Genomic DNA, 26,119 nt, shown 5'->3' with positions numbered 1-26,119 from the left:
TTTCTTTTTTGTTATATTTACTAGTTTATTTTTTACATTCCACATATAAGTGATATCATGCAGCATTTGTCTTTCTCTGTCCAACTTATTTCACTTAGCATAATACCATCCAAGTCCATGCACGTTGTTGCAAATGGCAAAATTTCCCTCTTTTTTATGCCTGAGTAGCATTCCACTGTGTGTGTGTGTATATATATATATATATATATATATATATATATATATATATATATATATATATATATATATATATGTCTTCTATATCCATTCATCTGTTGATGGACACTTAGGTTGCTTCCATATCTTGACTATTGTAAATAATGCTGGTATGAACACTGGATACATGTAACTTTTCAAATTAGTGTTGTTGTTTTCTTCAGATATATACCCAGGAGTGGAATTGCTGAGTCATATTATAGTTCTATTTTTAGTATTTTGCAAAACCTCCATACTGTTTTGCACAGTGGCTGCACGAATTCACATTCCCACCAACATTGTATGAGGGTTCCCTTTTCTCCACATCCTCACTAGCATTTGCTATTTGTGTTCTTTTTGATGATGGCCATTGTGACAGGTGTGAGGTGATATCTCATTGTGGTTTTGATTTCATTTCCCTAATGATTAGCGATGTTGAACATCTTTTCATGTGCCTGTTGACCATCTGCATTTCCTCTTTGGAAAAAAGTCTATTCAGGTCTTATGCCCATTTTTTAATCAGGTTTTTTTTTTTTTAAAATATTGAGTTGTATGAGCTGTTTATATATTTGGGATATTAATCCCTTATTGGTCATATCATTTGCAGATATTTTCTCCCATTCAGTAGGTTGTCTTCTTATTTTGTTGATGGTTTCCTTTGCTGTGCAAAAGCTTTTAAGTTTAATTAGGCCCCATTTGTTTATTTTTGCTTTTATTTCCTTTGCTTTAGGAGATAAATCTAAAAACATATGGCTACAATTTATATCAAAGAGTGTGGTCTGTTTTCATCTAGGAGTTTCATTTCTAGTCTTACATTTAGGTCTTTAATCCATTTTGAATTTATTTTTGTATGTAGTATGAGAAAATGTTCTTATATCATGCTTTTACATGTAGCTGTCCAGTTTTCTCAGAACCAGTTTTGAAGAGACTGTCTTCTCCATTATATATTCTTGCCTCCTTTGTCATAGATTAATTGACCATAAGTGCATGGATTTATTTCTGCATTCTCTGTTATATTCCATTGATCTTTGTGTCTGTTTTTGTGCCAATACCATACTGTTTTTTTTTTTAATTAATTAATTTTATTTAGTTATTTATGGCTGTGTTGGGTCTTCGTTTCTGTGCGAGGGCTTCCTCTAGTTGTGGCAAGCGGGGGCTACTCTTCATCGCGGTGCGCGGGCCTCTCACTCTCACGGCCTCTCTTGTTGCGGAGCACAGGCTCCAGACACGCAGGCTCAGTAATTATGGCTCACGGGCCCAGCTGCTCTGTGGCATGTGGGATCTTCCCAGACCAGGGCCCGAACCCGTGTCCCCTGCATTGGCAGGCAAATTCTCAACCACTGCGCCACCAGGGAAGCCCAACCATACTGTTTTAATGACTGTAGCTGTGTAGTATAATCTGAAGTCTGGGAGCATGATTCCTCCACTTCTGTTCTTTCTCAAGATTGTTTTCGCTATTCAGGGTCTTTTGTGTTTCCATAAAACTTTAAATTTTTTTTGGCCACACTGCACGCCTCATGGGATCTTAGTTCCCCTACCAGGGATTGAACTCGGGCCCTTGGCAGTGAAAGCACAGAGTCCTAACCACTGGATCTCCAGGGAATTCCCTCCATATAAATTTAAGAATTATTTGTTCTAGTTCTGTGAAAAATGCCATTGGTATTTTGATAGGGATTGCATTGAATCTGTAGATTGCCTTGGGTAGTATGGTCATTTTAAGAATATTAATTCTTCCAGTCCAAGAACATGGTATATCTTTCCGTCTGTTTGTGTCATCTTCATTTTCTTTTGTCAGTATCTTATAGTTTTCCAACTGCAGGTCTTTTACCTCCTTAGGTAGGTTTATTCCTAGGTATCTTGTTCTTTTTGATGCAATGGTAAATGGGATTCTTTCCTTAATTTCTTTTTCTGATAGTTCTTTGTTAGTGTATAGAAATGCAACAGATTTCTGTACATTAATTTTGTATCCTGCAACTTTGCCAAATTCATTGATGAGCTCTAGTAGTTTTCTGGTGGTGTCTTTAGGATTTTCTATGTATAGTACCATGTGATCTACAAAGAGTGACAGTTTTACTTTTTCCTTTCAAATTTGGATTCCTTTTATTTCTTTTTCTTGTCTGACTGCTGTGATTAGGACTTCCAATACTATATTGAATAAAAATGGCAAGAGTGGGCATCCCTGTCTTGTACCTGATCTTAGAGGAAATCCTTTCAGCTTTTCACTGTTGAGTATGATGTTAACTGTGGGTTTGTCATGAATGACCTTCATTATGTTGAGATATGTTCCCTACTCTATGCCCACTCTCTTGAGAAAAATACCATAAATGGATGTTGAATTTTGTCAAAAGCTTTTCCTGCATCTATTGAGATGATCATATGATTTTTATTCTTCAGTTTATTAATGTGGTGTATCACATTGATTAATTTGCAGATATTGAAAAGTCCTTCCATCCCTGGGGTAAATCCCACTTTATCATGGTGTATGATCCTTTTAATGTGTTGTTGTATTTGGTTTGCTAGTATTTGGTTGAGGATTTTTGCATCTATGTTCATCAGTGATATTGGCCTGTAACTTTCTTTTTTTGTCATATCTTTGTCTGGTTTTGATATCAGTGTGATGCTTGCCTCATAGAATGGGTTCAGAAGTGTTACTTCCTCTGCAATTTTTTGGAATAGTTTTAAAAGGATAGGCATTAACTCTTCTGTAAATGTTTGGTAGAATTTACCCATGAAGCCATCTGGTTCTGGACTTCTGTTTCTTGGGAGTTTTTAAATTACTGATTCAATTTCATTACTGGTAATTGATCTGTTCATATTTTCTATTTCTTCCTGGTTCAGTCTGGGAAGATTGTGCCTTTCTAAAAATGTGTCTGTTTCTTCGAGGTTGTTGATTTCATTGGCATATAGTTGTTCATTGTAGTCTCTCATGATTCTTTATATTTCTGTGATGTCAGTTGTAACTTCTTTTTCATTTCTGATTTTATTGATTTGATACCTCTCCCTTTTTTTCTTGATAAGTCTGACTAAAGGTTTATCAGTGTTGCTTATCTTCATAGAGAACCAGCTTTTAGTTTCATTTATCTTTTCTATTGATTTTTTTAGTCTCTATTTCATTTATTTCTGCTCTGATCTTTACGATTTCTTTTCTCCTACTGACTTTGGGTTTTGTTTGTTCTTCTTTTTCTAGTTCCTTTAGGTGTAAGTTTAAGTTGTTTATTTGAGATTTTTCTTTTTTCTGAGGTAAGCTTGTATCACTATAAGCTTCCCTCTTAGAACTGCTTTTGCTGCATCTCATAAATTTTGGATCATCACGTTTTCATTTTCATTTGTCTTTAGGTAAGTTTTTATTTCCTTGTTGACTTCCTCAGTGTTCCATTTGTTGTTTAGTAACATATTGTTTAGCATCTTGTGTTTTTTGCAGTTTTTTTCTAGTAGTTGATTTCTAGTCTCTTAGCGTTGTGGTTGGAAAAGATGCTTCATATGATTTCATTTTTCTTAAATTTACTGAGGATTGTTTTGTGGTCTAGCATGTGATCTATCCTGAAGAATGGTCCATGTGCACTTGAAAAGAATGTGTATTCCGCTGCTTTCGGATAGAGTATTCTATATATATCAACTAAGTCCATCTGTTCTAATGTGTCATTTAAGGCTTATTGATTTTCTGTCTGGGTGATCTGTCCATTAATGTAAGTGGGGTGTTAAAGTCCCCCACTAGTATTATGTTACTGTCGATATCTCCGTTTATGTCTGCTAATATTTGCTTTATGTATTTAGGTGCTCCTATGTTGGGTGCATATGTATTTACAATTGTTATATATTCTTCTTGGATTGATCCCTTGATCATTATGTGTAGTGTCTTTGTCTCTTGTAACAGTCTTTATTTTAAAGTCTATTTTGTCTGATATAACTTTTACTACCCCAGCTTTCTTTTGATTTCCATTTACATAGAATACCTTTTTCCATCCTCTCACTTTCAGTCTTTGTGTGTCTTTAGATCTCAAGTGAGCTTCTTGTAGGCAGCATCTATACAGGTCTTGTCTTTGTATCCATTCAGCCACTCTGTGTCTTTTGATTGGAGCATTTATTTCACTTACATTTGAGGTAATTACTGATATGTAAGTTCTTATTGCCATTTTGTTAATTGTTTTAGAATTGTTTTGTGGGTCTTTTTTTCCCCTTTCTTATTCTTTTGTTCTCTTGTCATGTGATGTGATGAGTATCTTTAGAGTTATGTTTGGATTCCTTTTTCTTTTTTGTATGTATATCTATTATAGATTTTTGGTTTGTGGTTATGATGAGGTAGGTGGGTATACATACATACATATATATATATATATATATATATATATATATATATATATATATATATATATGATTGTTCTAAGTTGCTGACTGCTTAATTTCAAATGCATTTTAACAACCCTGCATTTGTACTCTCTTCCTCTCATGATTACTGTTTTTGATATCATATTTTACATATAATTGGTTGTGTATTCCTTACCTGCTTATTGTGGATATTAATGATTTTACTACTTTTGTCTTTTAATCTTCCTACTAGCTTTGTACATGGATAATTTCCTACCTTTACTTATGTTTGCCTTTACCAATGAACTTTTTCATTTCATAATTTTCTTGTGTCTAGTTGTGGCCTTTTCTTTTTTGCTTAGAGAAGTTTCTTTAACGTTTCTTATAAACCTAGTTTGGTGATGCTGAACTCTTTTAGCTTTTGTCTGTCTGTAAAACTTTTGATCTCTTCATCAAATCTGAATAAGAGCCTTGCTGGGTAGAATATTCCTGGTTGTAGGGTTTCCCTTTCATCAGTTTATTCTTTTTTTTTAAATTTATTTCTTTAATTTATTTATTTTTAGCTGTGTTGGGTTTTCTTTGCTGTGCACTGGCTTTCTCTAGTTGTGGCGAGTGGAAGCTACTCTTTGTAGTGATGTGTGGGCTTCTCATTTTGGTGGCTTCTCTTGTTGCAGAGCATGGGCTCTAGGCACGTGGGCTTCAGTAGTTGTGGCGTGTGGGCTCAGTAGTTGTGGCTCGCAGGCTCTAGAGTGCAGGCTCAGTAGCTGTGGTGCACAGGCTTAGTTGCTTCATGGCATGTGGGATCTTCCCGGACCAGGGCTCGAACCTGTGTCCCCTGCATTGGCAGATGGATTCTTAACCACTGCACCACTAGGGAAGCCCCCCTTTCACCACTTTAAAGGTATTGTACCACTCCCTTCTGGCCTGTAGAGTTTCTGCTGAAAAGTCAGCTGATAACCTTATGGGAGTTCCCTTATATGTTATTTTTTGCTTTTCCCTTGTTGCTTTTAATAGTCTCTCTTTATCTTTGCTTTTTGCCATTTTAATTAAAATGTGTCTTGGCATGTTCCCCTTGGGGTTAATCCTTTATGGGACTCTACACTTATGGGACTTGGATGTCTATTGCCTTTCCCAGGTTAGGGAAGTTTTTAGCTATTATGTCTTCAAATATGTTCTCATCCCCTTTCTCTCTCTCTTCTCCTTGTAGGACCTCTATAATGCAAATGTTATTGTGCTTGATGTTGTCCCAGAGGTCTCTTAAACTGTCCTCATTTCTTTTCATTATTTTTTCTTTCTTCTGTTCCACATCAGTGATTTGCACTACTCTGTCTTCCAGCTCACTGATCCATTCCTCTGTATCATTTAGTCTACCGTTGATTACTTCTAGTATATTTTTTCATGTCATTTATTGTATTCTTCATCTCTGTTCAGTTGTTCTGCATATTTTTTGACTCTTTGTTAAGAACTTCTAACTTCTCGCTCTGTGTATCCATTCTTCTCCTGGGTTTTTTCATCATCTTTACCATCACTACCCTGAACTCTTTCTTAAGTAGGTTTCCTGTCTCCACTTCACTTAGTTCTTTTTCTGGGGTTTTGTCTTATTTCTTCATCTGGAGCATGTTCCTCTGTCACCTCATTTTGCCTAAGTTGCTGTTTGTATTTTTATGTATCTGCTAAGTTAGTTACATTTCCCGACCTTGGAGAAGTGACCTTCTGTAGCAGATGTCCTATGCATCCCAGCAGTGCACTTCTTTCTCATCTCCCAAGCTATATGCTCTAGGGGTTCCCCCTATGAGGGCTACCTGGGACCTTCTCTTGTGGCCAGCTGAATATGTGGGCAGTCTGGTAGGTTTGGTTAGCCCCCAGTCCGGTTGGTTGCTATGCTCTGCCTTATGTGAAGGCTGCCGGCTGCTGGTTGGCGGGGCTGGGTCACAAGGCCGCTGACTGAAGAACTAGCCCAGGGGGGCCCCAGGGCTAGTGCTGGCTCACTGGTTGGCAGAGTCAGGGTCCAGAAGACTCCAGGGTTGTTGCCCACCTTCCTAGTGGGTGAAGCCAGGTCCTGGGGTTATTTCCAGACTACTGGCAGGCAGAGGAGGTCCTGGAGTCAGTTGCAGGGTCCAAGGATTCCAGAGATGGTATCAGATTGCTGCTGGTGGGGGTTGGGTTTCTGACACAGGGTCGGGGGTGTCCAGAAGCTTGAATTAGCCTGCTAGTGAACAGGGCTGGGGCCAAGCTTGTCCCAGGGCAGGGTCTCTGGCCTGTTGGTAGATGGGCTGGGTCTGCAGGCTGCCAGATTGTGGTTTTCTTCCATCTGGTCCCTGCCCACTGGTGGCTGGAGCTAGGTCCTGGGCCCTCTGGTAGGCAGGGCCATGTCCAGAGGCAGCTGTGGGCTTAGGGGGTCTTAAGGCAGCCTGTCTGCTGATGGGTGGGGCTGTGTCCTTGCCCAGTGGGTTGCTTGGCTTGAGGCGCCCCAGCACTGGCGACTACAGGCTGTTGGGCCAGGGCAGGGCTGGGTCCTGGGGGTAATAAGCCAGAGGGAGGATTCCACAATGGTGCCTGCCAACACCAATGTCCACATGGTAGAAGGAGCTCCCAAGAATGGCTGCCACCAGTGTCTGTGGCCCCAAGGTGAGCTGCAGTTGCCTCCTGCCTCTCTGGGAGACTCTCCAAGACCAACAGGTAGGTCTGTCCCAGGCTCCTATCAAGTTATGGCTTTTATTTTGGGTCCTGGAGTGTGTGAGATTTTTTGTGCACTGTTTAAGAGTGAAGTCTCTGTTTTCCCCAATCCTCTGGGACTCCCATAATTAAGCACCACTAGCCTTCAAAGCCAAATGCACTGGGGGCTCATCTTCCTGATGCAGGACCCCCAGAATGGGGAGCCCAACGTGGGGCTCAGACCTCTCACTCCTGTGGGAAAACCTCTGCAGTGTAATTATTCTCCAGTTTGTGGGTCATCCAACTGGGGTTATGGGACTTGACTATATTGTGAGTCCACCTGTCCTACCCACCCCATTGTGGTTCCTTCTTTATGTTTTTAGTTGTAGAAGATCTTTTCTGGTAGGTTCTGGTCTTTTTCATTGATGGTTGTTCTGCTTATAGTTGACTGATCTCTTGACTGATCTCTCCATGAAAATTGTCACTCTTGAGCAGCTGGGTTTTTTTTGCTTTGTTTTGAAGTACAGTTGATTTGTAATATAATGTTAGTTTCAGTTTCAGATGTAAAGCATTGTCATTCAGTGTTTTTGCAGATTATACTCCATTATAGGTTATTATAAGATGATGAGTATAATTCCCTGTGCAATACAATATATCCTTGATGCTTATCTGTTTTGTATATAGTAGTTTGTATCTGTTAATCCCATACCCCTAATTTGTCCCTCTCCCCTCCCCTTTCACCTTTGTAACCACAAGTTTGTTTTCTATATCTGTGAGTCTGTTTCTGTTTTGCCTATGCATTCATTTGTATTGTATTTTAGATTCCACATGTAAATGATATCATACAGTATTTATCTTTCTCTGTCTGACTTATTTCACTAAGCATAATATTCTCTAGGTCCATCCATGTTGCTGCAAATGGCAATATTTCATTCTTTAGTATGGCTGAGTAATATTCCATTGTGTATATTACCACATCCTCTTAACCCAATCATCTGTTGATGGGCACTTGGAAGCAACCCAAGTGCAGCTGGTTTGTTTTTAATCTACATGCACTATAAACATTGTGACTGATTATGCTTCATACTTTATTTTGTCCATAGAAAACTCAGAGCAAATTTTGCTGTCAACACTAAAAACTATATATCAATATGACCTGTGACATTTAATTTTGTGTAATAACCTACTCTTAGCTTTATCACTTTATTAAAAATTATTATCTTTTTTCCTACCTCCTTCATCTATTGTCAGTCCTACTGTATTGCATGTGTTTCTTTTGTTTTGAAAAGGTAATATACATACATATTAATAAAATTCAAGGGACTTCCCTGGTGGAGCAGTGGTTAAGATTCCGCCTGCCAATGCAGGGGACACAGGTTCGATCCCTGGTCCAGGAAGATCCCACGTGCCGCGGAGCAACTAAGCCTGTGCACCACAACTACTGAGTCTGTGCTCTAGAGCCCGCGAGCCACAACTACTGAGCCTCTGCACCACAACTACTAAAACCCGTGTGCTCTAGGGCCTGCATGCCACAACTACTGAAACCTGTGTGTCTAGAGCCCGTGCTCCACAACAAGAGAAGCCACTGCGATGAGAAGCCCGCACACCACAGTGAAGAGTAGCCCCTGCTCGCCGCAACTAGAGAAAGGCCGCGTGCAGCAACGAAGACCCAACACAGCCAAAAATAAATTAAAAATTAAAAAAAAAATTCAATATGGCAAAAAGCATACCTAGAAAATAAAACTCAATGTAGAAGATAATCAACAAAATGAAAAGCTTCAGTTGTGCTGAGGTTTCAGAAAAACTCTCAGAAATCATTTTAAGTTCTTTAGCAGCAAAGTGAATTAGTAAATGTTCACCTCATCCACTAGAAGTTATGCTATGCTTTTTATAGCTCTGTACACAAACAGGAATAGACAGGATTCTAATAAACCATTGCTAATTAATTTATACTAATTGATGATTTGATGAACCATCAGTTTTTCTCACTGGCTATTGTTTTATAGCTTTTTGGGTAATTACTTTTAAAATGTTTCAAATTTCTTGAAACTTAACTCCGGGGAAAATTCCCAATTTTCAATTTAAAAAAGGTAAACATTTATAGCATAATTAAGTATATCATCTTCTTTTCTTTGGACATCAAGAGCACAGAAACAAACAGAATGGTATAGAGAAGAATGCGTCCAATCCTTTTTTTAAGCAAATTTAACAAATCTAGCTAACATGGTAACATAATTCAATATAACCACAACCATAAAAAGTCTTATGAAGTCAAACCATAGAGGAAGCAGTGATCAATTTTTCCCATAGTCATAATGGTAAGTTTTTTATTGCCTGCTATATGCCAGGCTCTGTACTTATTCATTGAATAAATACATTTTGGCCACCTACTGTATGTCAGGTACTTCGCAGCTAGACACTGGTAAACAAAATAGACATGTTACCTGCTCTTATTTCATCTTGACACTAACTCTATGCAAGAGGTATATGTTATGGCTGCAAAAATTGAGAATCAGAAAGGTTAACTAGCTTGTCCAGAATTACACAGCCAGTAAATGGTGGAGCTAGGACTTGAATACAGGTCTGTGATTCCAAAGACCACATTTTTCCTTAAAGCTACAATAATGTGTTCAAGTGTGTGAGAGAAGCAAGGGAGTGCAAGCACACACAAAGTTACATAAAGGCATGAAACCCAGTAACTTGCACTGCCTAAGTGAGCTTTGCTGTTTTATCTGGCTTAGATAACCTTGTCTAGATTATTGCTGCAGCCTCCTCATTGCCTCCCCTACAGTCTATTCAAAATATAGCAGCAAGAGTGACCTTAAAATACAAATCCTATCATGTCACTCCTCCCATAAAGAACCCTCCAATGGAGTGTCTCCTCCCATATCCCATCCCTCCTGCCTCAGTCCCATGAAGTAACCATAGCCATTGCTATCAGTTTGGTGTATATTCTTTCAACTTTGCATATTCATTTGTACCCTTTTTATTTAAACAAATAGGATCATACTATGCATATTATTTTACAAATTGCCTTTTCCCCTTGTATTTGCAGTTGAATGTCCTGTGTTCTTAACATAAAGCTATATAGTCCCTTGATACATATTGTTACAAAATACAATGAGGAAAACTTTCTGTGTTATTGGTTCCAAATTACACAACTCTTTTATCATGTTGCTATATAATGGTGGATTTTGTATTCATAAAACAAACAGCATCTTTTATAACAATTATAGTTTTATATCTACAGCATGAAATAACTTACTTTAAAAAATTACTATTGTCATAGGAGTGTAATATTTGTTATGTTGTAAGATTCATTACCAGAGCATAGATTCTTAAATTATAAGTAATTGTTAGAATTTCTTCTTTACTATAGTTACTCCCAGTTGAAACTTTTCAACTGCTTTTGCCTCCGTTCATTAGTAGACATGTTAAGGCTGTGTAAAGTAAAATGCAGAGCTGTTGGCCAGTAATGGAACCAGGGGACTTGGCTCTATTTGATAAATGAAATGTGCCACTGTGGGTAAAGACTGCAAACTACAGCCTCACATTTGCTTTTGATGGAAAATATGATTTTCAATATATTCTATTTCATTCATCTCTTTATTTTAGTTGTTTTGGATTTAATATATTAAAACCTTTTTATTTTTAATTACAGTCTCGAGTTGTAGCTGTACTAGATTGGGAGCTTTCAACCATTGGTCATCCTCTGTCAGACTTGGCTCATCTCTCTGTGTTCTACTTTTGGCCAAGGACCATTCCATTGTTAAGTCAAAGTCCTCATTTGCAAGAAAATATAGGTATGAAAACATAATGTTGCCTAAATTGCTATTAATATAAAATTATATATATTTTCTTCATAATTAAAAAAAGGATTATATTGCAATCTTAGATAAATAGCTTTTGTTTCTTGAAATGTTTTTAAATCATTTTATTCTATCGATTTTTTTGAATATATCATTCCACTTCTAGTAATTTGTTACAAAATATAATCATTTGCATATAATGTTCTTTTGGAAATCAACATTTAGAGCATGTTTTGTTTTATGGGTTATAATTATATGGATCATAATGTTTTAATTATAATATATTTTATTATTATACATAATTAATAATATAAATAATAATATAATATATTATTTATATTATAGAATATAATTTATACTATAATATAATATAAGTAATAATATATTATAAGTTATTATATCATATTATAATTAATATTTTAATTATAATATTATATAGATTATAATGTTTTGTTATATGGATTAATGTTTTGTTATATGGGTTAATTTTATATTCAGTTTTATATTTATATGCAATATGACATTTTAAAATATTCACCATGACATTCTTATTAAAGTTTATAGTATGTACTGTTTTTATAGGGATACCATCAATGGAAGAACTGATTTCAATATATTGCCGCTGCAGAGGAATTAATTCTAATCTTCCTAACTGGAATTTCTTTCTTGCCCTTTCATATTTTAAAATTGCTGGAATAGCACAGGTAATTAATTTTTTAACATGTGTTTCACCATTACTTATTGATGTACTGTTGACAATATTTTTGGTCTTTGGGGCTTTTATATTCCTTTTTTTGTTTTTTTTTTTTTTTCTTTTTGGCCACATCATGTCTCTGCTTGTGGGATCTTAGTTCCCCTACCAAGGATTGAACCCGGGCCCCCGACACTGAAAACACAGAGTCCTAACCACTGGACCACCAGGGTATTCCCTTATATTCTTATCTTTAGATCAATTTAGTTTCCATAATAACAAATATCAGACATGGATAAAACATAAATCCAGAGTTTACAGAAGAGGAATTTGGCAAGGGAAAAAGTTGAGTAGCAAAATGTGGTATCACTTTTTGGTATAATAAACCAAAAAGATGGAAGAAGGGAGAGAGAAAGACATAATGACAAAAAGAGAAAAAGCATTTGAGAATTGGTTATTTCCTGAATATCCAATATAAGAAAGAGTTAAACTCCATATATGATATCTGATTCAGATTATAAAACCCTATTAATCAGGGCTGATGAGGAGGAAGGAATTATCATTGTATTTCCCAAAGCCAGCACAGTACCTAACATACAGAAGCCTCTTAATTATGTTTTTGAGTGAGCAGATAAGCTAAATTGTCCATTTTCCATTTTCTAATAATATGATAGTTATGTGATAAATTTTGAGAGAAAACTGAACATAAATTCAGTTTTTTAAATTTACAGTTTAGACAAATGCATTCTTCATTATACTAACTCAGCTCCCTTATACTTTGAGTCTTAGTTTATTTAAGAAATTGAGATGCTTCTTCTCTGGCAAGGGGTTAGGGCTTGGAGGAAGAACAAGTAAATAAGAGATTTTAGAAACAAAAAAGAATGGGAAAAGAAGGATTAACGAAAATTATGGTTATTTTTCCCTGTCCTCAGAGTTCATGCTGTCCTCCAATAACTGAAATGTCTAGGAAATAGTTGTCTTACATCTCATCCTGTAGTTTAGAATCATATTAATCATATTAATCATGTTGATTGGATGCATTTCTCAAAATAGGTTTATGGTATTTTTCTATATCTGTCAATTTCCAAAGTGAGATAACAGATAGGCTTTGAATTTAAAATGTATTTTCATTTCAAATAAAAGCTTGACATGGTTTATGATTGAAATTAATATGTATGTCATAAACTATGTAGTTAGTAGCCTTAGAGATGATCATAAACATTCCATTCTAACTAGAAATGTGAAATTGGAAATGATGGAAAGACTGCTACAGTGTTTTATTGTACAAAGAATTATATAAAGAAATAAACTAATGAAATTCAGTTGATTGTGTTTGGGACAGGGAACAGGAGAGTATACTATGTTGGAAACACAGAACATGGAGAATTAAGAAAGAAAAACAGATGAGCATTCAACTAACACTGTTCAAAAGAGAATAGTTTCACCTAAATTAGGGGTCCAAAAAATGAGATAAAATATTCTTAGAAGTCTCTCATTGCCTTCTCTTTGGTTTTATAGTTTTTAATTTTATTTTGGTTTCTTTAGATTTTTTTTTTTCTCCACTGTGAAGGGAGAGCAATGATCTTTAGAGGTGGTATAACTTGCCAATTTGATATCTTTAGTAATTGCTAAACTCATTTTAAAGTTTGGTTTGTTTTCCAGTTATAATTCTGTTATGATGAGAGTATGTTAATTAAATGATACAAGTGTAATTCTTTAATTTGGAGTGGTATAATTATTCCTGCATGTAAATTAATAGAACTGATAGTCTGATTTATATCTTAGTACCTTGTAAGTTTAGTGATTCACGTAGCCGGGAAACTGTGGAAAGACTGGATAGTTGAAGAATAGTTTTCCATGAATTTTAATCACTTTGTATTAATTTACTTATAGGGAGTATATAGTAGATATCTTCTGGGAAATAATGCATCTGAAAGTAGCTTTCAGTTTGCCAATATTGTGCAACCTCTGGCAGAAACTGGATTACAACTCTCAAAAAGGTAAGCAAAATATAGATTCTGTGGCTAACTCAAATTAGAGCCTTTATTAGGTATGTGAAGGTCATAAACTTTAAGGGGATAGGGATTGTTTTTATTGCTTACAACACCAGAATTGCTGCTGCCAATCATGGTAAATTTTTTTTAGTAAATCTCTTTTATGCTTGAAAATAAATTGACCTTAGATTTAAAGAAAATACCCATTTAATGATTTACAGGGTTTTTTTTTTTTGCCAATTTGAATGTATAAACCTTTAAGATATTGATAAAATTCTCAAATGTTTCCTTCTAATGTTTAAGTTACTTACATATACCTGTTTAAAGTTATGTATTATATAAGATGATTTATTAAGTTTAGAAATGTTGCTCTCTTCCACCATGACATTGCATGAAACTGTATTCAGACATTTCATAAGAGTATTTGAAATTCATATCTCCATTAGTGGAGCACTTTTGAACATCTAATACACTTTTTCCAAACACACTCCCATCTAACAGGTGTGATGGAGGGGAGAAATAAATTAGGGGGTTGAGATTAACATATGCACACTACTATATATAAAATAGATAATGATAATCAACAAGGACCTACCATATAACACAGGGAACTCTACTCAGTACTCTGTAATAACCTATATGGGAAAAGAATCTGAAAAAGAATAGCTATATGTATATGTATAACTGAATTCACTTTGCTGTATACCTGAAACATTGTAAATGTTGTAAATCAACTGTCCTCCAATATAAAGCAAAATTTAAAACAAACAAACAAAAAAAACAGTGTGATATATAGCACTTACTGAATGCACAGATGATGCTGTCCCTGGAAATTCTGCCCAAGCCACAAGTATCCATGGCATATCATTAGGACAGTTGTGTTTTACAGTTCATCTCATACATGAATATTTGTTATCTCCACAACATAACAAATGATGATACTGCTCTTCATAATGATCTTTAAAGTCTTGTTTATAATGATATCCAGCAGTTGTATTTGTGAGGCATATACTAAGAGTAATTATTAAATTTGTATTCAATTTCTTTGCCTTCTTGTTTAGAGATTCTGATATGTGGCTTCAATAAAGATTTTAAACTCCCACTGATTGAGGTCATGCCAGGCTTATGTTTTCTCCAAAAAGTGCTTTAAGCACTAAAGTTTAATGTTCAAAATAAAGTGATTCTGCATTCCTTCCATAACATGAAAGACAAAAAACTCCAAAATATGGAAACTTCTTCTGAGAGATGTTTTTGGGAAACTGGGGGAAGACTTTACATTCTATTCAGAAATCTATAATAATGGTTTTGCACATCTTTGTAACTTTTTTTTTATAAAGAACTTTCAGTACTGCACTTCCACAGACTGATACTACCAGACAATTGTTTGTACAGACTAGGACAGGCCAGGAAGTTCTTACTAGGGTGAAGCAGTTCATGAAACAACACATCCTCCCAGCTGAAAAGGTAAGTATTCTATAAACAAACAGAATGTATTTGTGCTCCAAGACTATTGATGAATTACTCCTGTTATCTCTGCTTCTAGGAGTACCGTGGTATCATTTCTTTGCAGTCAATCCTTACCTAGATGCCCCTCCTCACCTTAGCACTGAACTGCTACAGAACCTGATCCTGAGAAATTCCAAGCTTCTAAAATATGCCAAGGGAATGCCACAGATAAATCTGTGGAGTTAAAATTAAGTCAGAGGGAATTAGCAGTTTACAAAGTTGAGATCTTCAAATATTTTAGAGTAAAATGCTACTTTGGGGGTCTTTTCTTAAGGCAGTGACTTTCAGCCTTTTTTTTTTTTCTTTAATGGGCCCCTTTGAAAATTGAGAACTGTAGGCTAAACAAGAGAGGCATACCCAGAAAATTTTGTATATCATTTCAAGCTGTTCACAGATACTACCATCACTTCCCCCACAAGCTACTATTTTAAGGTGTTAAGTTTCAGTAAATTCACTGAGAGTAGGCAAGTTATGTGACACATTCATTCATTCAGTTAACAAATAATTATTAGGTACCTAGTAATGGGTTAGGCCATTGAAAGTAAAAAGAAGACCAAGAAGACAGGGCTTATGCTTCTACAGAGCTTATACTTTAGGATGAAAGAAAGACATTAAGTAAGAGATGATAAATGCTGTGAAGAAAAGATAAAAATTATTATAAAAATTTATATATATAAAATATACTATATATAAAATAGATAATCAACAAGGACCTACTGTATAGCACATGGTACTCTACTCAGTACTCTGTAATAACCAATATGGGAAAGGAATCTGAAAAAGAATATATATATGTATAACTGAATCACTTTGCTGTATACCTGAAGCTGCCACAACATTGTAAATCAACTATACTCCAGTATAAAATTAAAATATTTTTAAAAAATAAAATTCTGAACTCTTGGGTGTTAAAAAGAAAATGCAACACTTTGAGTTCAAGATGGCAGACTGAAATCAGCATTTACCTCCCCTCACACAAATAAAATCCTCTTGAATTAACAATAAAGAAATTTTTAAAAAATGGAATTGGTAAAGGCACAAAAACAGGAGAAGTACACATCACAGGACTAAAGGTTTTGAAAAGAGAATGGAAGAGGATTTGGGAAGCAGAGTGGATCATACCAAAGAATAAACCTTAACACATCTCAGAAGAATTTCGAAGTAAGAGAGGACTGTAACTCAGGTGGTAATGATTTTTTTTTAAAACAATGGAATCCCCTATGATTGCCTGTTGTGGAGAGCAAGAGTGAGAAGAGGAAGAGAAATCAAGATGTTTGATTAAGAATTAACCTGTAATAGGTGGGCTGCTTGAGTTGGTTTCTAACACTCCTGGGTAGCAATGGTGTTTGCCCCAGACAAAAAACTGCCAGAGTACTCTAAAAAAGCATATGATGTGTTTCAAAGAAGCCAGGGTTTCGAATGACGGTTAGTGCTCCTCCATTTTTTTTTTTTTTTTTCCAATGGCGGGTTTGGTGTAGACCCCAGCTTTCCTATCAGCCTTCCTGATTTATTCAAAGGAGACTCAAATTGGGAGAGGAAACCAAGTAGCCATGTTCTTTCATTCATAAATGTAAATGAGCGATCCAGGGAAGCATGTAGCACAGAAGAGGTGTTACAAATTGGGTTGTGATGCATCTGCTGAACCTCATATCATGCAGCTGCTAAAATATTTACAAAGAATTTGCAATAAAGGAAAATGTTTTATGATAAATTTAAAAAGCACTCTAGTTTTAAAGGAAAGATTATCAACATTTTGTGTGGCAAGGAAAGCCATAATCATTTTGTGTCTGCAGATCTTTCAAATCTGGAATATATCTACATTTAATAATGTGAGCTTTTTCTTTCTTTAAAAACTTGTACTAACATCCGTAAAAACATTTTATCCTGTAGAATGATTCTGGACTGTACTAATCCTGGTTTATGAACATACACATTTGAAAAGTAATTAGCTTTTTCAAAATAGAAGGGGGGAAAGCCTATAAAATTCTATCCAATATGATTATAACTACATTTATAAAAACTAAAACAGTCATATCTAGAAAATAAGATTGTATCATATGATACACTAACATCTTGATAGTACATATCTTTAGCTAGTAAGACTCTTGATGACTTTTTCTTAATACTTTACATATTTTTCCAATTTTCTATAATGGGAAAAAATAAGATCCGTTTATGCTATTCTAATGACCTTTTGAAACTCCTTGGATATCATAAAGTAAGAACATCAGAACCCATCATCCATTTAAATGTTAAAAGGCAATTCTTCCTGGGAGGAGGAGGGGAAATTGGTTGAAGGTAGTCAAAAGGTGTAAACTTTCAGTTATAAGATAGCTAACTAGGGATGTAATATACAACATGATAAATATAATTAACATTGCTGTATGTTATATATGAAATATGAGTTCTCATCACAAGAAAAAATGTTTTCTATTTCTTTAATTTTGTATCTATATGAGATGATGTGTGTTCACTAAACTTATTGTGATAATCATTTCATGATGTATGTAAGTCAAATTATTATGCCATATACCTTAAACATATACAGTGCTATATGTCAATTATATCTTAATAAAACTGGAAGAAAAAAAGAAATTAAAAAAAGGGCAATTCTTGCTATTTAAAATGGAGTCCTAATAAAGTAGCATGTAAAACAGGAACTAGCAACATGACATATTTGAGAACACACTTTTAACATAATGATAACATTAGTCATATTTTCCTACTGAGTTTAATAATATACTAGGGAGGAACTGTTGCTTCTTTTTTTCTAACGGACTTAAGTTTAAAGTAAAAAACATATTATATTGCAAAATTATTTGTAGGCTCAGATTTAAGATTCTGAACCAACATAATACAAAGCAGTACCTCAATCAGTGAATGAGAAAGTTAGATGTTAAAGGTGATATTTGGGGAGAATTGATCAGGCACCAAGCATATTTTCTGCTTTCTTTTTTCATCAGTAAACTCTTTTTCATACTTAAAGAATTAAAGAAAGCTTCTTTGTAATGAGATACTTTATTTTAATTCTGACTCCTACCATACCACAAATAGATTTTGCAAATCTCCAAATCGATAGACTTTAAAACAGGAAGTATTAAATAATACAAATTTTTAAATAATTATATAAATGGCATAATTTAATTTCTCAGAACTGTAGTGTCATAGAGAGGTAGTCACAGATGGGGAATTTGTACATGTATTACATAACATATATCTTATCAAACACAATTGCATTGACTATTTCCATAGTAATGTGAGGGATGTAAATAATAAACAACACTAAACAGGAAATCTTCCAACTTAACTGACTTCCTGACAGAATGACAAGTGCTATTCATCCTGGTGCCTGTGAAAGAGCCATCCTTTGTCTTCTTGAAGTTTTAACTAAATATAACTGTATTCTAGACTAGCCATGCTTCAATAAAAGGAACATTTTAACACATTACTTATATGACTGTAAATTGGTGGAACAATTTTAGAAAATAATTTTGTAATTTGGAGTTTTGGCCAATGTTCATAGCCTTTAATTCAGTAATTCTACTAGCCTATGTGTAGAAAATAAGTACAGAGATGCTTTAATAGCAAAATATTGGAGAAGGCCCTTATAGTCCAATATTTTAGTTCATCTTGATTTAGTTGCACAAATTAGAGATTATTGTTATTGTTTTTTATGTGGCTAGTTTTTAAATATCCATTTACCCATGTATTTATCACCTTATTTACTATTCCTTCTTAGAAGTCAGATGTTTCTTCTTGGATCAAGTTCCTTTAATGAGAATCTGCTAATAAACTTTTACCTTTTTTTTTTTCCTTTTATTTTCCTTTTTTTGCCTGAGAAAAGGGAAGTAATGATTCTCTCTGTATCATCATATCTTTTAACCACTCATATTTTCCTTCTATTGAATTTCTGTGCTTCATTCAAGAAAGGAATAGTTTCTTCAGATCCTTCTTTCAATTTATTATTATTATTTTTTGGCTGCATCTAATCTACTTTTCAACCTTGCATAGAGCAGTGTGTCTCATTATTTGGATTGTGTCAGAATTGCCTAGAGAGCTAGTTAAGATTACAGAAGTAGGAATACAGAAGTAGACTCACTGAAGTAGGATAGGGCCTGTGTTCTTGTGTTTTACCAAGTGATTCTGATGTCACCAAAGTTTGAGAACCACTGCCATTGAATTTTTAAGTTTAATTACTATGGTTTTTCTTTGCTTCAAGTTGCATTCAGTTCTTTTTCAAATTTGTCTGGCCAAGTTTGATAGTCCTTTGTCATCCTTTTAATTCCTTCCTTTATTCTTGAAATCTACTGGACACAAATACTTTATATTCTGTGTTTGATCTTTATTCTATCTGTGGCCTTTGCAGGTGTGATTCTGTTGTGTTGAACTATTGTTTTTGTTAATTCTTGCTAATGGTGACTTGTTACCTTGAGTGTTTAGTATTTTTTCATTCTGAACTCATGTTCTTTGGAATGGAATTTTCTCTGCAGGGATTAGTTAAGGCTTTTTATAAAAGCTCTTTTCCTCCAGAGTGAATTTGCTTTTGCTTCTGCCAGGTGCTTTCAAGCATTGTCACCAGGAACGCTGTAAACTTAATTTTTGACTCAAAATTTTAGGGCCCCATAGGTCTGTGAATTAAGATCTCAAACTTGGCTGAAGACAGGCTCAGGTTAGAAATGTTTCTTTTTTCTGTTCCATCCTGTGAATGGCCTTTATTCCCTTGGTCTACCACTGAGGGGTGGGTTTTTGGTTTTGTTTTCTATTTTTTTCCAGTTAGGTTTTGCTGATCAGGCATCCTGGCTTTGGTGGAGGGAAGTGGTGATCTCTGATCCTCCCTCTTGCCTTGTTTGGGGCATTTGGTTTCACCTCCTGACCCCTGCCTATGTGGCCCACTGCAAACTAGGGCCCAGGCGAACATAGATCAGCCTACATCCCCCAGACGAAGTTGGTTCCAGTGCTCACTCACACCTGAAGAGTCAGGCTTTTGTATTCCTGGCCTCTGAGGAATTTCCTTATTTTCTTTCCAGCACAGCTATGTATTATTACTACATGTATTTTTTTAAATTATTTTTAATATTTTACCCAGCATTTTTAGTTGTATTATCCTGGGAGGGGATTCTATGACCATCTAGTATGCCATATTGCTGAAAATGGAACACTCAAATCTTGGTACAGTATTTTGAAAGTTAATCCTCTAATATAGAGGCAGCATAATTTTGTGAGGAGCAAACATCTAGAATTTTTTATACTTCTGTGTCTGGTTTTAGAAAGAAATTTTACTGATTCAGTAGCAGCTGAAAAAGCTTCTTCACCTAAACATGTTTACTTTGGATATTAGCAGTTTATGGCATTATTTACTTTTCTAACTTTAACTAATGAACTTTTTTTCCTTTTATACTTTAAGGAGGTAATTGAGTTCTATGTTCAAAATGAAAATTCAGTAGACAAGTGGAAAAAACCTTTAGTGATTGATAAACTCAAGGTAAGAAAAATAAGAGAACCTTAAAAGTGGAAAATTTATATACAGGCATTTTTTGAGACCTTAGTTTGTTGTTGCTTCTGTTGTTATATATGTAGAGGATAATTGTATCAATTATAACTTTTTAAAAAGAAAGTTAAAAATAGAATCTGTAATATACAAATTAGGTTACGTAGTGTGTGTGTGTATGGTATGTGATGAAGACAGCCTCTTAACAGCTGTTCAAATTAAAAATACAATCAACACTACTCATTTGAGACTGAAGTTGAGGCAGGGTATTCTTCCCACATGGGCTTAATCCAAATTTCATGTTTTCAAATTTTAACACATGTTAGGAATTGAAATGGACAAAATAGTATATTTGGCATAATTATGCTCAGATGTAGGAGATTTTATAATCGCTGTGATTCGATAAGAAGTACTCAAGGAAGCAAATTTAGTTTTTCAGCCAAATCTAAGGAAGCTTAACTGTTAAGAAATTGTTGATTTATAGTGAATTAATAACTACTTGCATTGTAAGATACAATGAAATAAATAATTTCATAAGTTCAAAAGGCGTAAATACCAGTATCTTTTAAAAACAAATAATTTTAGGTCATGATAAATTATGATAACTCTGGCATATTCATCACCTTGACAGGAAATGGCCAAAGCAGAAGGCCTCTGGAACTTGTTTTTGCCAGCTGTAAGCGGTCTCAGCCAAGTAGACTATGCCTTGATTGCTGAAGAAACAGGAAAATGCTTTTTTGCTCCAGATGCCTTTAACTGCCAAGCACCAGGTTACTACATTATTTAAAAACAGAACTTTTCTCAGATATTTTGAGCAGTGTTTAAAATTTCTCTATTTTTTGACAAGGAAGTTTTTCTACACAAAGTCATTGATCTATAAATTTGTCTATAATTTTACTTTCAGTTACTTTTATTTAAATATTTTTAAAAATGGACCTAAAGTTCTCATTGGATTATTCTTTTATTAAACATCATTACATTAAGAGTATTAGTGAATAGAAGTCACCACCAAAGGGATTGGCCATATAAGGTTTCCAGTTTTCTAACTGGGTATTAAACATATCTATGGTTAGTTAGAATGGATAGAGTTTTAAATCTTTTGGTTAGTCTCACTATCTCTCCATTTACTCACCAATTATTTGTCAATTGCCTACTATATGCCAAGCAGTATTTTAGGAACTATCATGAAATAAAATACACAAAGATTCCTGCCTCATGGAGCTGGCATTCTAATAGACAGAGACAAAAATAAACAATAGCTAGATTAAATAAGTAATTATATAGTAAGTTTGAAGATGAAAAGTGCTTTGGGGAAAAAAACCAGCAAGGTAGGGGAGCTCTGGAATGCTGAGGGACAGGTAATGTGCATAACAATTTAAGATGAAAGGCTCAGAATAGGCCTTATTAAGAAAATGACATTCAGTAAAGACTTAAAGAAGGTGAGAGGGTTAATCATGCTGAGATCTGGGGGAAGAGTTTTCATAGCATAGAGAACATAAAATGCAAAGGCCCTAAAGCAAGAGTGTGATTGGTGTATTTCAAGAATAGCCAAGGAGGTCAGTGTGGCTGGGAAAGAATAGCAAAAGATATCAGAGAGGAAAGAGCCTTGTATGTTGGGACTTATAGGGCAGGTGAGTGCTTATACTTTCAGTGAAATGGGGATTTGAGCAGAGGAGTGACAAGATGTCACTTCAGTTTTAAAAGGATCCCTTTGGCTGCTATGTTGAGAATTAACAAAAGGAGAGAAGGAAGTAAGCAGGGAGTCTTGTTGTGATGGTCTTGGTGAGAGATGATGGGAATTTATTCAAGGGAGTAGCAGTGGAAAGAGTGAGAAGTGGAAAGATTCTAAATATATTTTGAGGGCAGAGCCAAGAGGATTTCCTGATTGGTTATGAAGTATTAATGGGGGAGTCAAGGATGCCTTCAAGGACTTTGGCATGAAAAATTGGAAGGATGAGGGAGGGAGGCCAACTTTTCTTTAAAAAGGTAATATGGAAGGAATAAACCAGGAATGTAGTCTTCAGAAGGTGTTTTCAAACTCAATTTGCAGAAGGAACCCCCTAAGAAGCTTTTAAAAAATCCGGATTCACAGGCTTCATCCCTGGAGATTCTCGCAGTAGGTCTAGGGTAGACCCTTGATATGTCTTTTGTCTTTTTTCCCCCAAGTTACTGTGGTTATTTTTGATGCTTCCAGTCAAGGACTGGCATTTGATTTGTAGTAGAAGGATAATTGTATAATATCCTATAGTGTCCCTGCACAAGTTAGGCCTCAGTTTTGCCTTTTGTGCTTATTGTATGGCCCTGGTACTGAAGCCTCCCAAAAAGAGTTAGTGAAGTGGGGAAGTGCCCAAAAGAGGTATGTTGGATGTCAGAGAAAACACAATCTAGTTGCTTCTCGAAGTGTTTCCACACTGGACTTTGACTCTCATTTCTTAGGAATTATTAAGATAGTCCATAAACCTCTGATAATGGTTGAACTTGTCCCAGATATGGTTTTCTCTCTTCAGAACACTGATTTGTCTATTTACTGCTGACTACATTTTAATCCAATAATGAGGCTACTGTAAAAGTAAATAAATCTATTCACAGAGTTTCTATAGATTTGATCTCTTTATGTGTAGCTATTATATCATGCTACATAGGTAGCATAATTTTGTGGAAAGAGAACTGGTAGTCTTTTGTTTAAAACTTTTTTTATTGCCACTCATAGTAAGAAATATATTTTATATTGTGACCCAATATGTAGCGTATGAAGCTCTATGTGTGTGTTCATGGATGGATAGATTTATGGAAATGAGGAGGGGAGAGACATATATTACTGAAAAAAGGCTTCATGAAACAAGTTTCCCTTACTACATGAATTCATATATTTTCCACTGAGTCTAGTCTAATGTATTCTATTTTGATCTATTTTCATTTCTCAGAGAATGCTAGTCATATTCCATTGAATTAATTTTATGACACACTAATGGGTCATAATATGAAAAATAATGCTATAGAAGGCATCCATTGCAGATGCAGCTCTGCCGCTATTTTTCCATTTGACCTATGAACTTTTCACTAGGTGGTCATAGACTTTTTTCTAGTATTAAAATTTCACTAGTCTATCGGTTGTAATAAGATACCACCAAACTGCTGAAATTTTAAAATTCGCAAGAGAAATACATTTTCTTTGACCAAAGTATGATAAGCAACTGTCCTCAGCAAACAAGATGTGTAAAACCATAGGTAGAAAACTAGGCATTTTCTCTTTGTAGTGGAGATATATTCATGAAGGCCTTTGGGCTATTGTGTTTTAGAGCATTGTGTTTTGCTTTATACAAAGCAGATAAAGAAGGGAATATAATTGATGTCGATTAAATACTTAAGAGTTTTCTTAAGTGTATATGAGATGAATTTCTACTCAAGATACCCAAATTATTTCCCAAATAGTTATAAAATATTATGGTACACATACGTAGTCTTCTGATTTGCCTTTTGTTTTGTTTTGGTTTGGTTTCTTTGCCCATCAATAAGTCATACAATATTATATATTGGAATGTTGAAAATAGTCATTTTAATTCTAAAGCCGTTACTAGAAAATTTGGGGACCTTTAGGCTAATTTGGGGGAAATTTTTTCTTTTTGTACAAGTAATTTATCTAGGCTTTTTTTTTTTTTTTTAACGAACCTATAAATGGTAACTTTGGTTTGTCACATTCTCAGAATAAACTAATTTTTGGAAAGTTTTTATTCAATATTTACCTCATTCGAACTACAAGAAACACTGGATTCAAAACAAGCAAAGAAAACAATGAACTTCATTAATTATAATTCAAGACTCATTTTCTCCCTCAGTTGAAAAGAATTTTAAGCTTGTGTTAATCTACTAGGAATTGTGTGCATTTTAATATAACTTGGGCCCTGTTAGGAGTGCCTGAACAGAGTACAAACATGTTTTGAGAGACTTAACTTAGACTTAGCTCAATTTTCATAGGCATTTCAATAGCTGTCCTTAATATCATTGTAAGAGACGATATTGAAAAATTCTTCCTCAAAATCTTATAAGTAATCAGCATTCAAGAGAAAGGTTTTAGAGAGTATTTTTAGAAATTTGATGGGAATGAAAATCAGAGAAAGGCATCTAGAGCATTTTGCTCCACAGCAGACATGAAGCATTCTTTTTCACCTGAGAGTGATACTGCAGTGTATCATGTATTGCACAATGCCCTCTGAGGGCTGGAGAGGGTCTTTGAAGTTATCTATTGTCATTTTCTATCCAGGGCAGGGATTCCATGTTTAGCATCCTTGAGATATTACCTAGTACTTTTCTAGGTGGTATGGGATTACAAAAGTAAGAGCAGTGTTAGCGGTAAAAAGACAATAATTACTATGTGAGGTCAAAGGAAGGAGATATTTCTGATTGGGTAGCTGGAGAGTCTTCACAATGGAGATGGCTCAGAAGCAGAAGTTTACTTAGGAGTGACAGGTAGAATTTCACCGGAGAGAAGGCCTGGCCCAAGCAAACAGGTGGAAGTTAAAAAGCACAGGGTGTGTTTGAGGAACAGGAGTCTCAGTAATAGTAATGTTAATTGTTCTCTAAGAGCATTGCAGTCACTCCAAGCAGAGTATATTTGCAAGATAGCAGGCAAAGGTTAGACCAGTAAATTATTTTCCTCAGTCCTAATTGAGTTAAAACTCATTAGAGCCATGCTTCATTGGGATGAAGTAGACAAGTGTCTGTGATTCAGAACAAGTTGAATAAATAGGCACCAAATGCCATGTACTTGTAACTACTTATGGCATACCTTCCTTGTAAATTGTATTTACTATTATGTTTAGTCTACGGCCATGCGACCCTGAATGCACCCAATCTCGTCTGTTATGTTTCAAAATATATTTGTTAGTAAATATTTGCTCTAAAAAGATTCATGTCTGTTATCTATATAAAGTTTGGATTTCACATTGATAAATTTTTAAATGCAAAACAAGTGCTTTTCCTTATTACGTGTAGACACAGGGAACATGGAGGTGCTTCACCTATATGGAAGTGAGAAACAGAAGCAGCAGTGGCTTGAGCCTCTTCTTCAAGGGAGCATTGCCTCTTGCTTCTGTATGACAGGTAAGAGCAAATCAGTCACATTCTCCCATTGTGCAGCCACTTTTCCCGGTTATTATGGAGGAACTGAAGAAATGTGGGATGTGGCTCTGTGTTTCAGGCAAATTTGCCTGTGACCAGAAATGTCAACATATTTGTTGTGAGCCCAATTTTAATTTTTGGCATTTTTAAATGTGCAGAATAAAATTGTCCTCCCCTTTGGGAGGACACCAGATGATGTTTTCTGGTAGCCTGCTTTAGGCATTAGCAGCAGAGTAAATTTAGTTTCATAACCTTTTGACTTGCATCTAAAATTGCCATCTGTGGGTGTTTAAGATCTTTTTTACCCTAGTGTATGAAATATTGACCTTTGTGATAATTTTATATTGACACTTAAAAA

The 26,119-nt window shown here is 35.0% G+C and overlaps 1 protein-coding gene across 2 annotated transcripts in view; it reads left to right on the top strand.

The window, feature by feature from the left end:
* Positions 1 to 26,119, top strand: part of ACAD11 (acyl-CoA dehydrogenase family member 11) — a 95,797-nt gene that overhangs the window by 23,278 nt on the left and 46,400 nt on the right. For both annotated transcript variants that reach the window (XM_007180921.2, XM_057545893.1), the window contains exons 6-12: positions 10,817 to 10,958; positions 11,547 to 11,668; positions 13,549 to 13,655; positions 14,987 to 15,113; positions 20,560 to 20,637; positions 21,275 to 21,413; positions 25,636 to 25,743. In XM_007180921.2, the coding sequence (XP_007180983.2) occupies positions 10,817 to 10,958; positions 11,547 to 11,668; positions 13,549 to 13,655; positions 14,987 to 15,113; positions 20,560 to 20,637; positions 21,275 to 21,413; positions 25,636 to 25,743 (823 nt within the window). The remainder of the gene's footprint in view (positions 1 to 10,816; positions 10,959 to 11,546; positions 11,669 to 13,548; positions 13,656 to 14,986; positions 15,114 to 20,559; positions 20,638 to 21,274; positions 21,414 to 25,635; positions 25,744 to 26,119) is intronic.

The sequence above is a fragment of the Balaenoptera acutorostrata genome, chromosome 4, assembly GCF_949987535.1.
Source record: "Balaenoptera acutorostrata chromosome 4, mBalAcu1.1, whole genome shotgun sequence".
Taxonomy (NCBI): domain Eukaryota; kingdom Metazoa; phylum Chordata; class Mammalia; order Artiodactyla; family Balaenopteridae; genus Balaenoptera; species Balaenoptera acutorostrata.
Note: the sequence above shows the minus strand (reverse complement) of the source record. Positions and strands in the feature narration are given on the sequence as shown.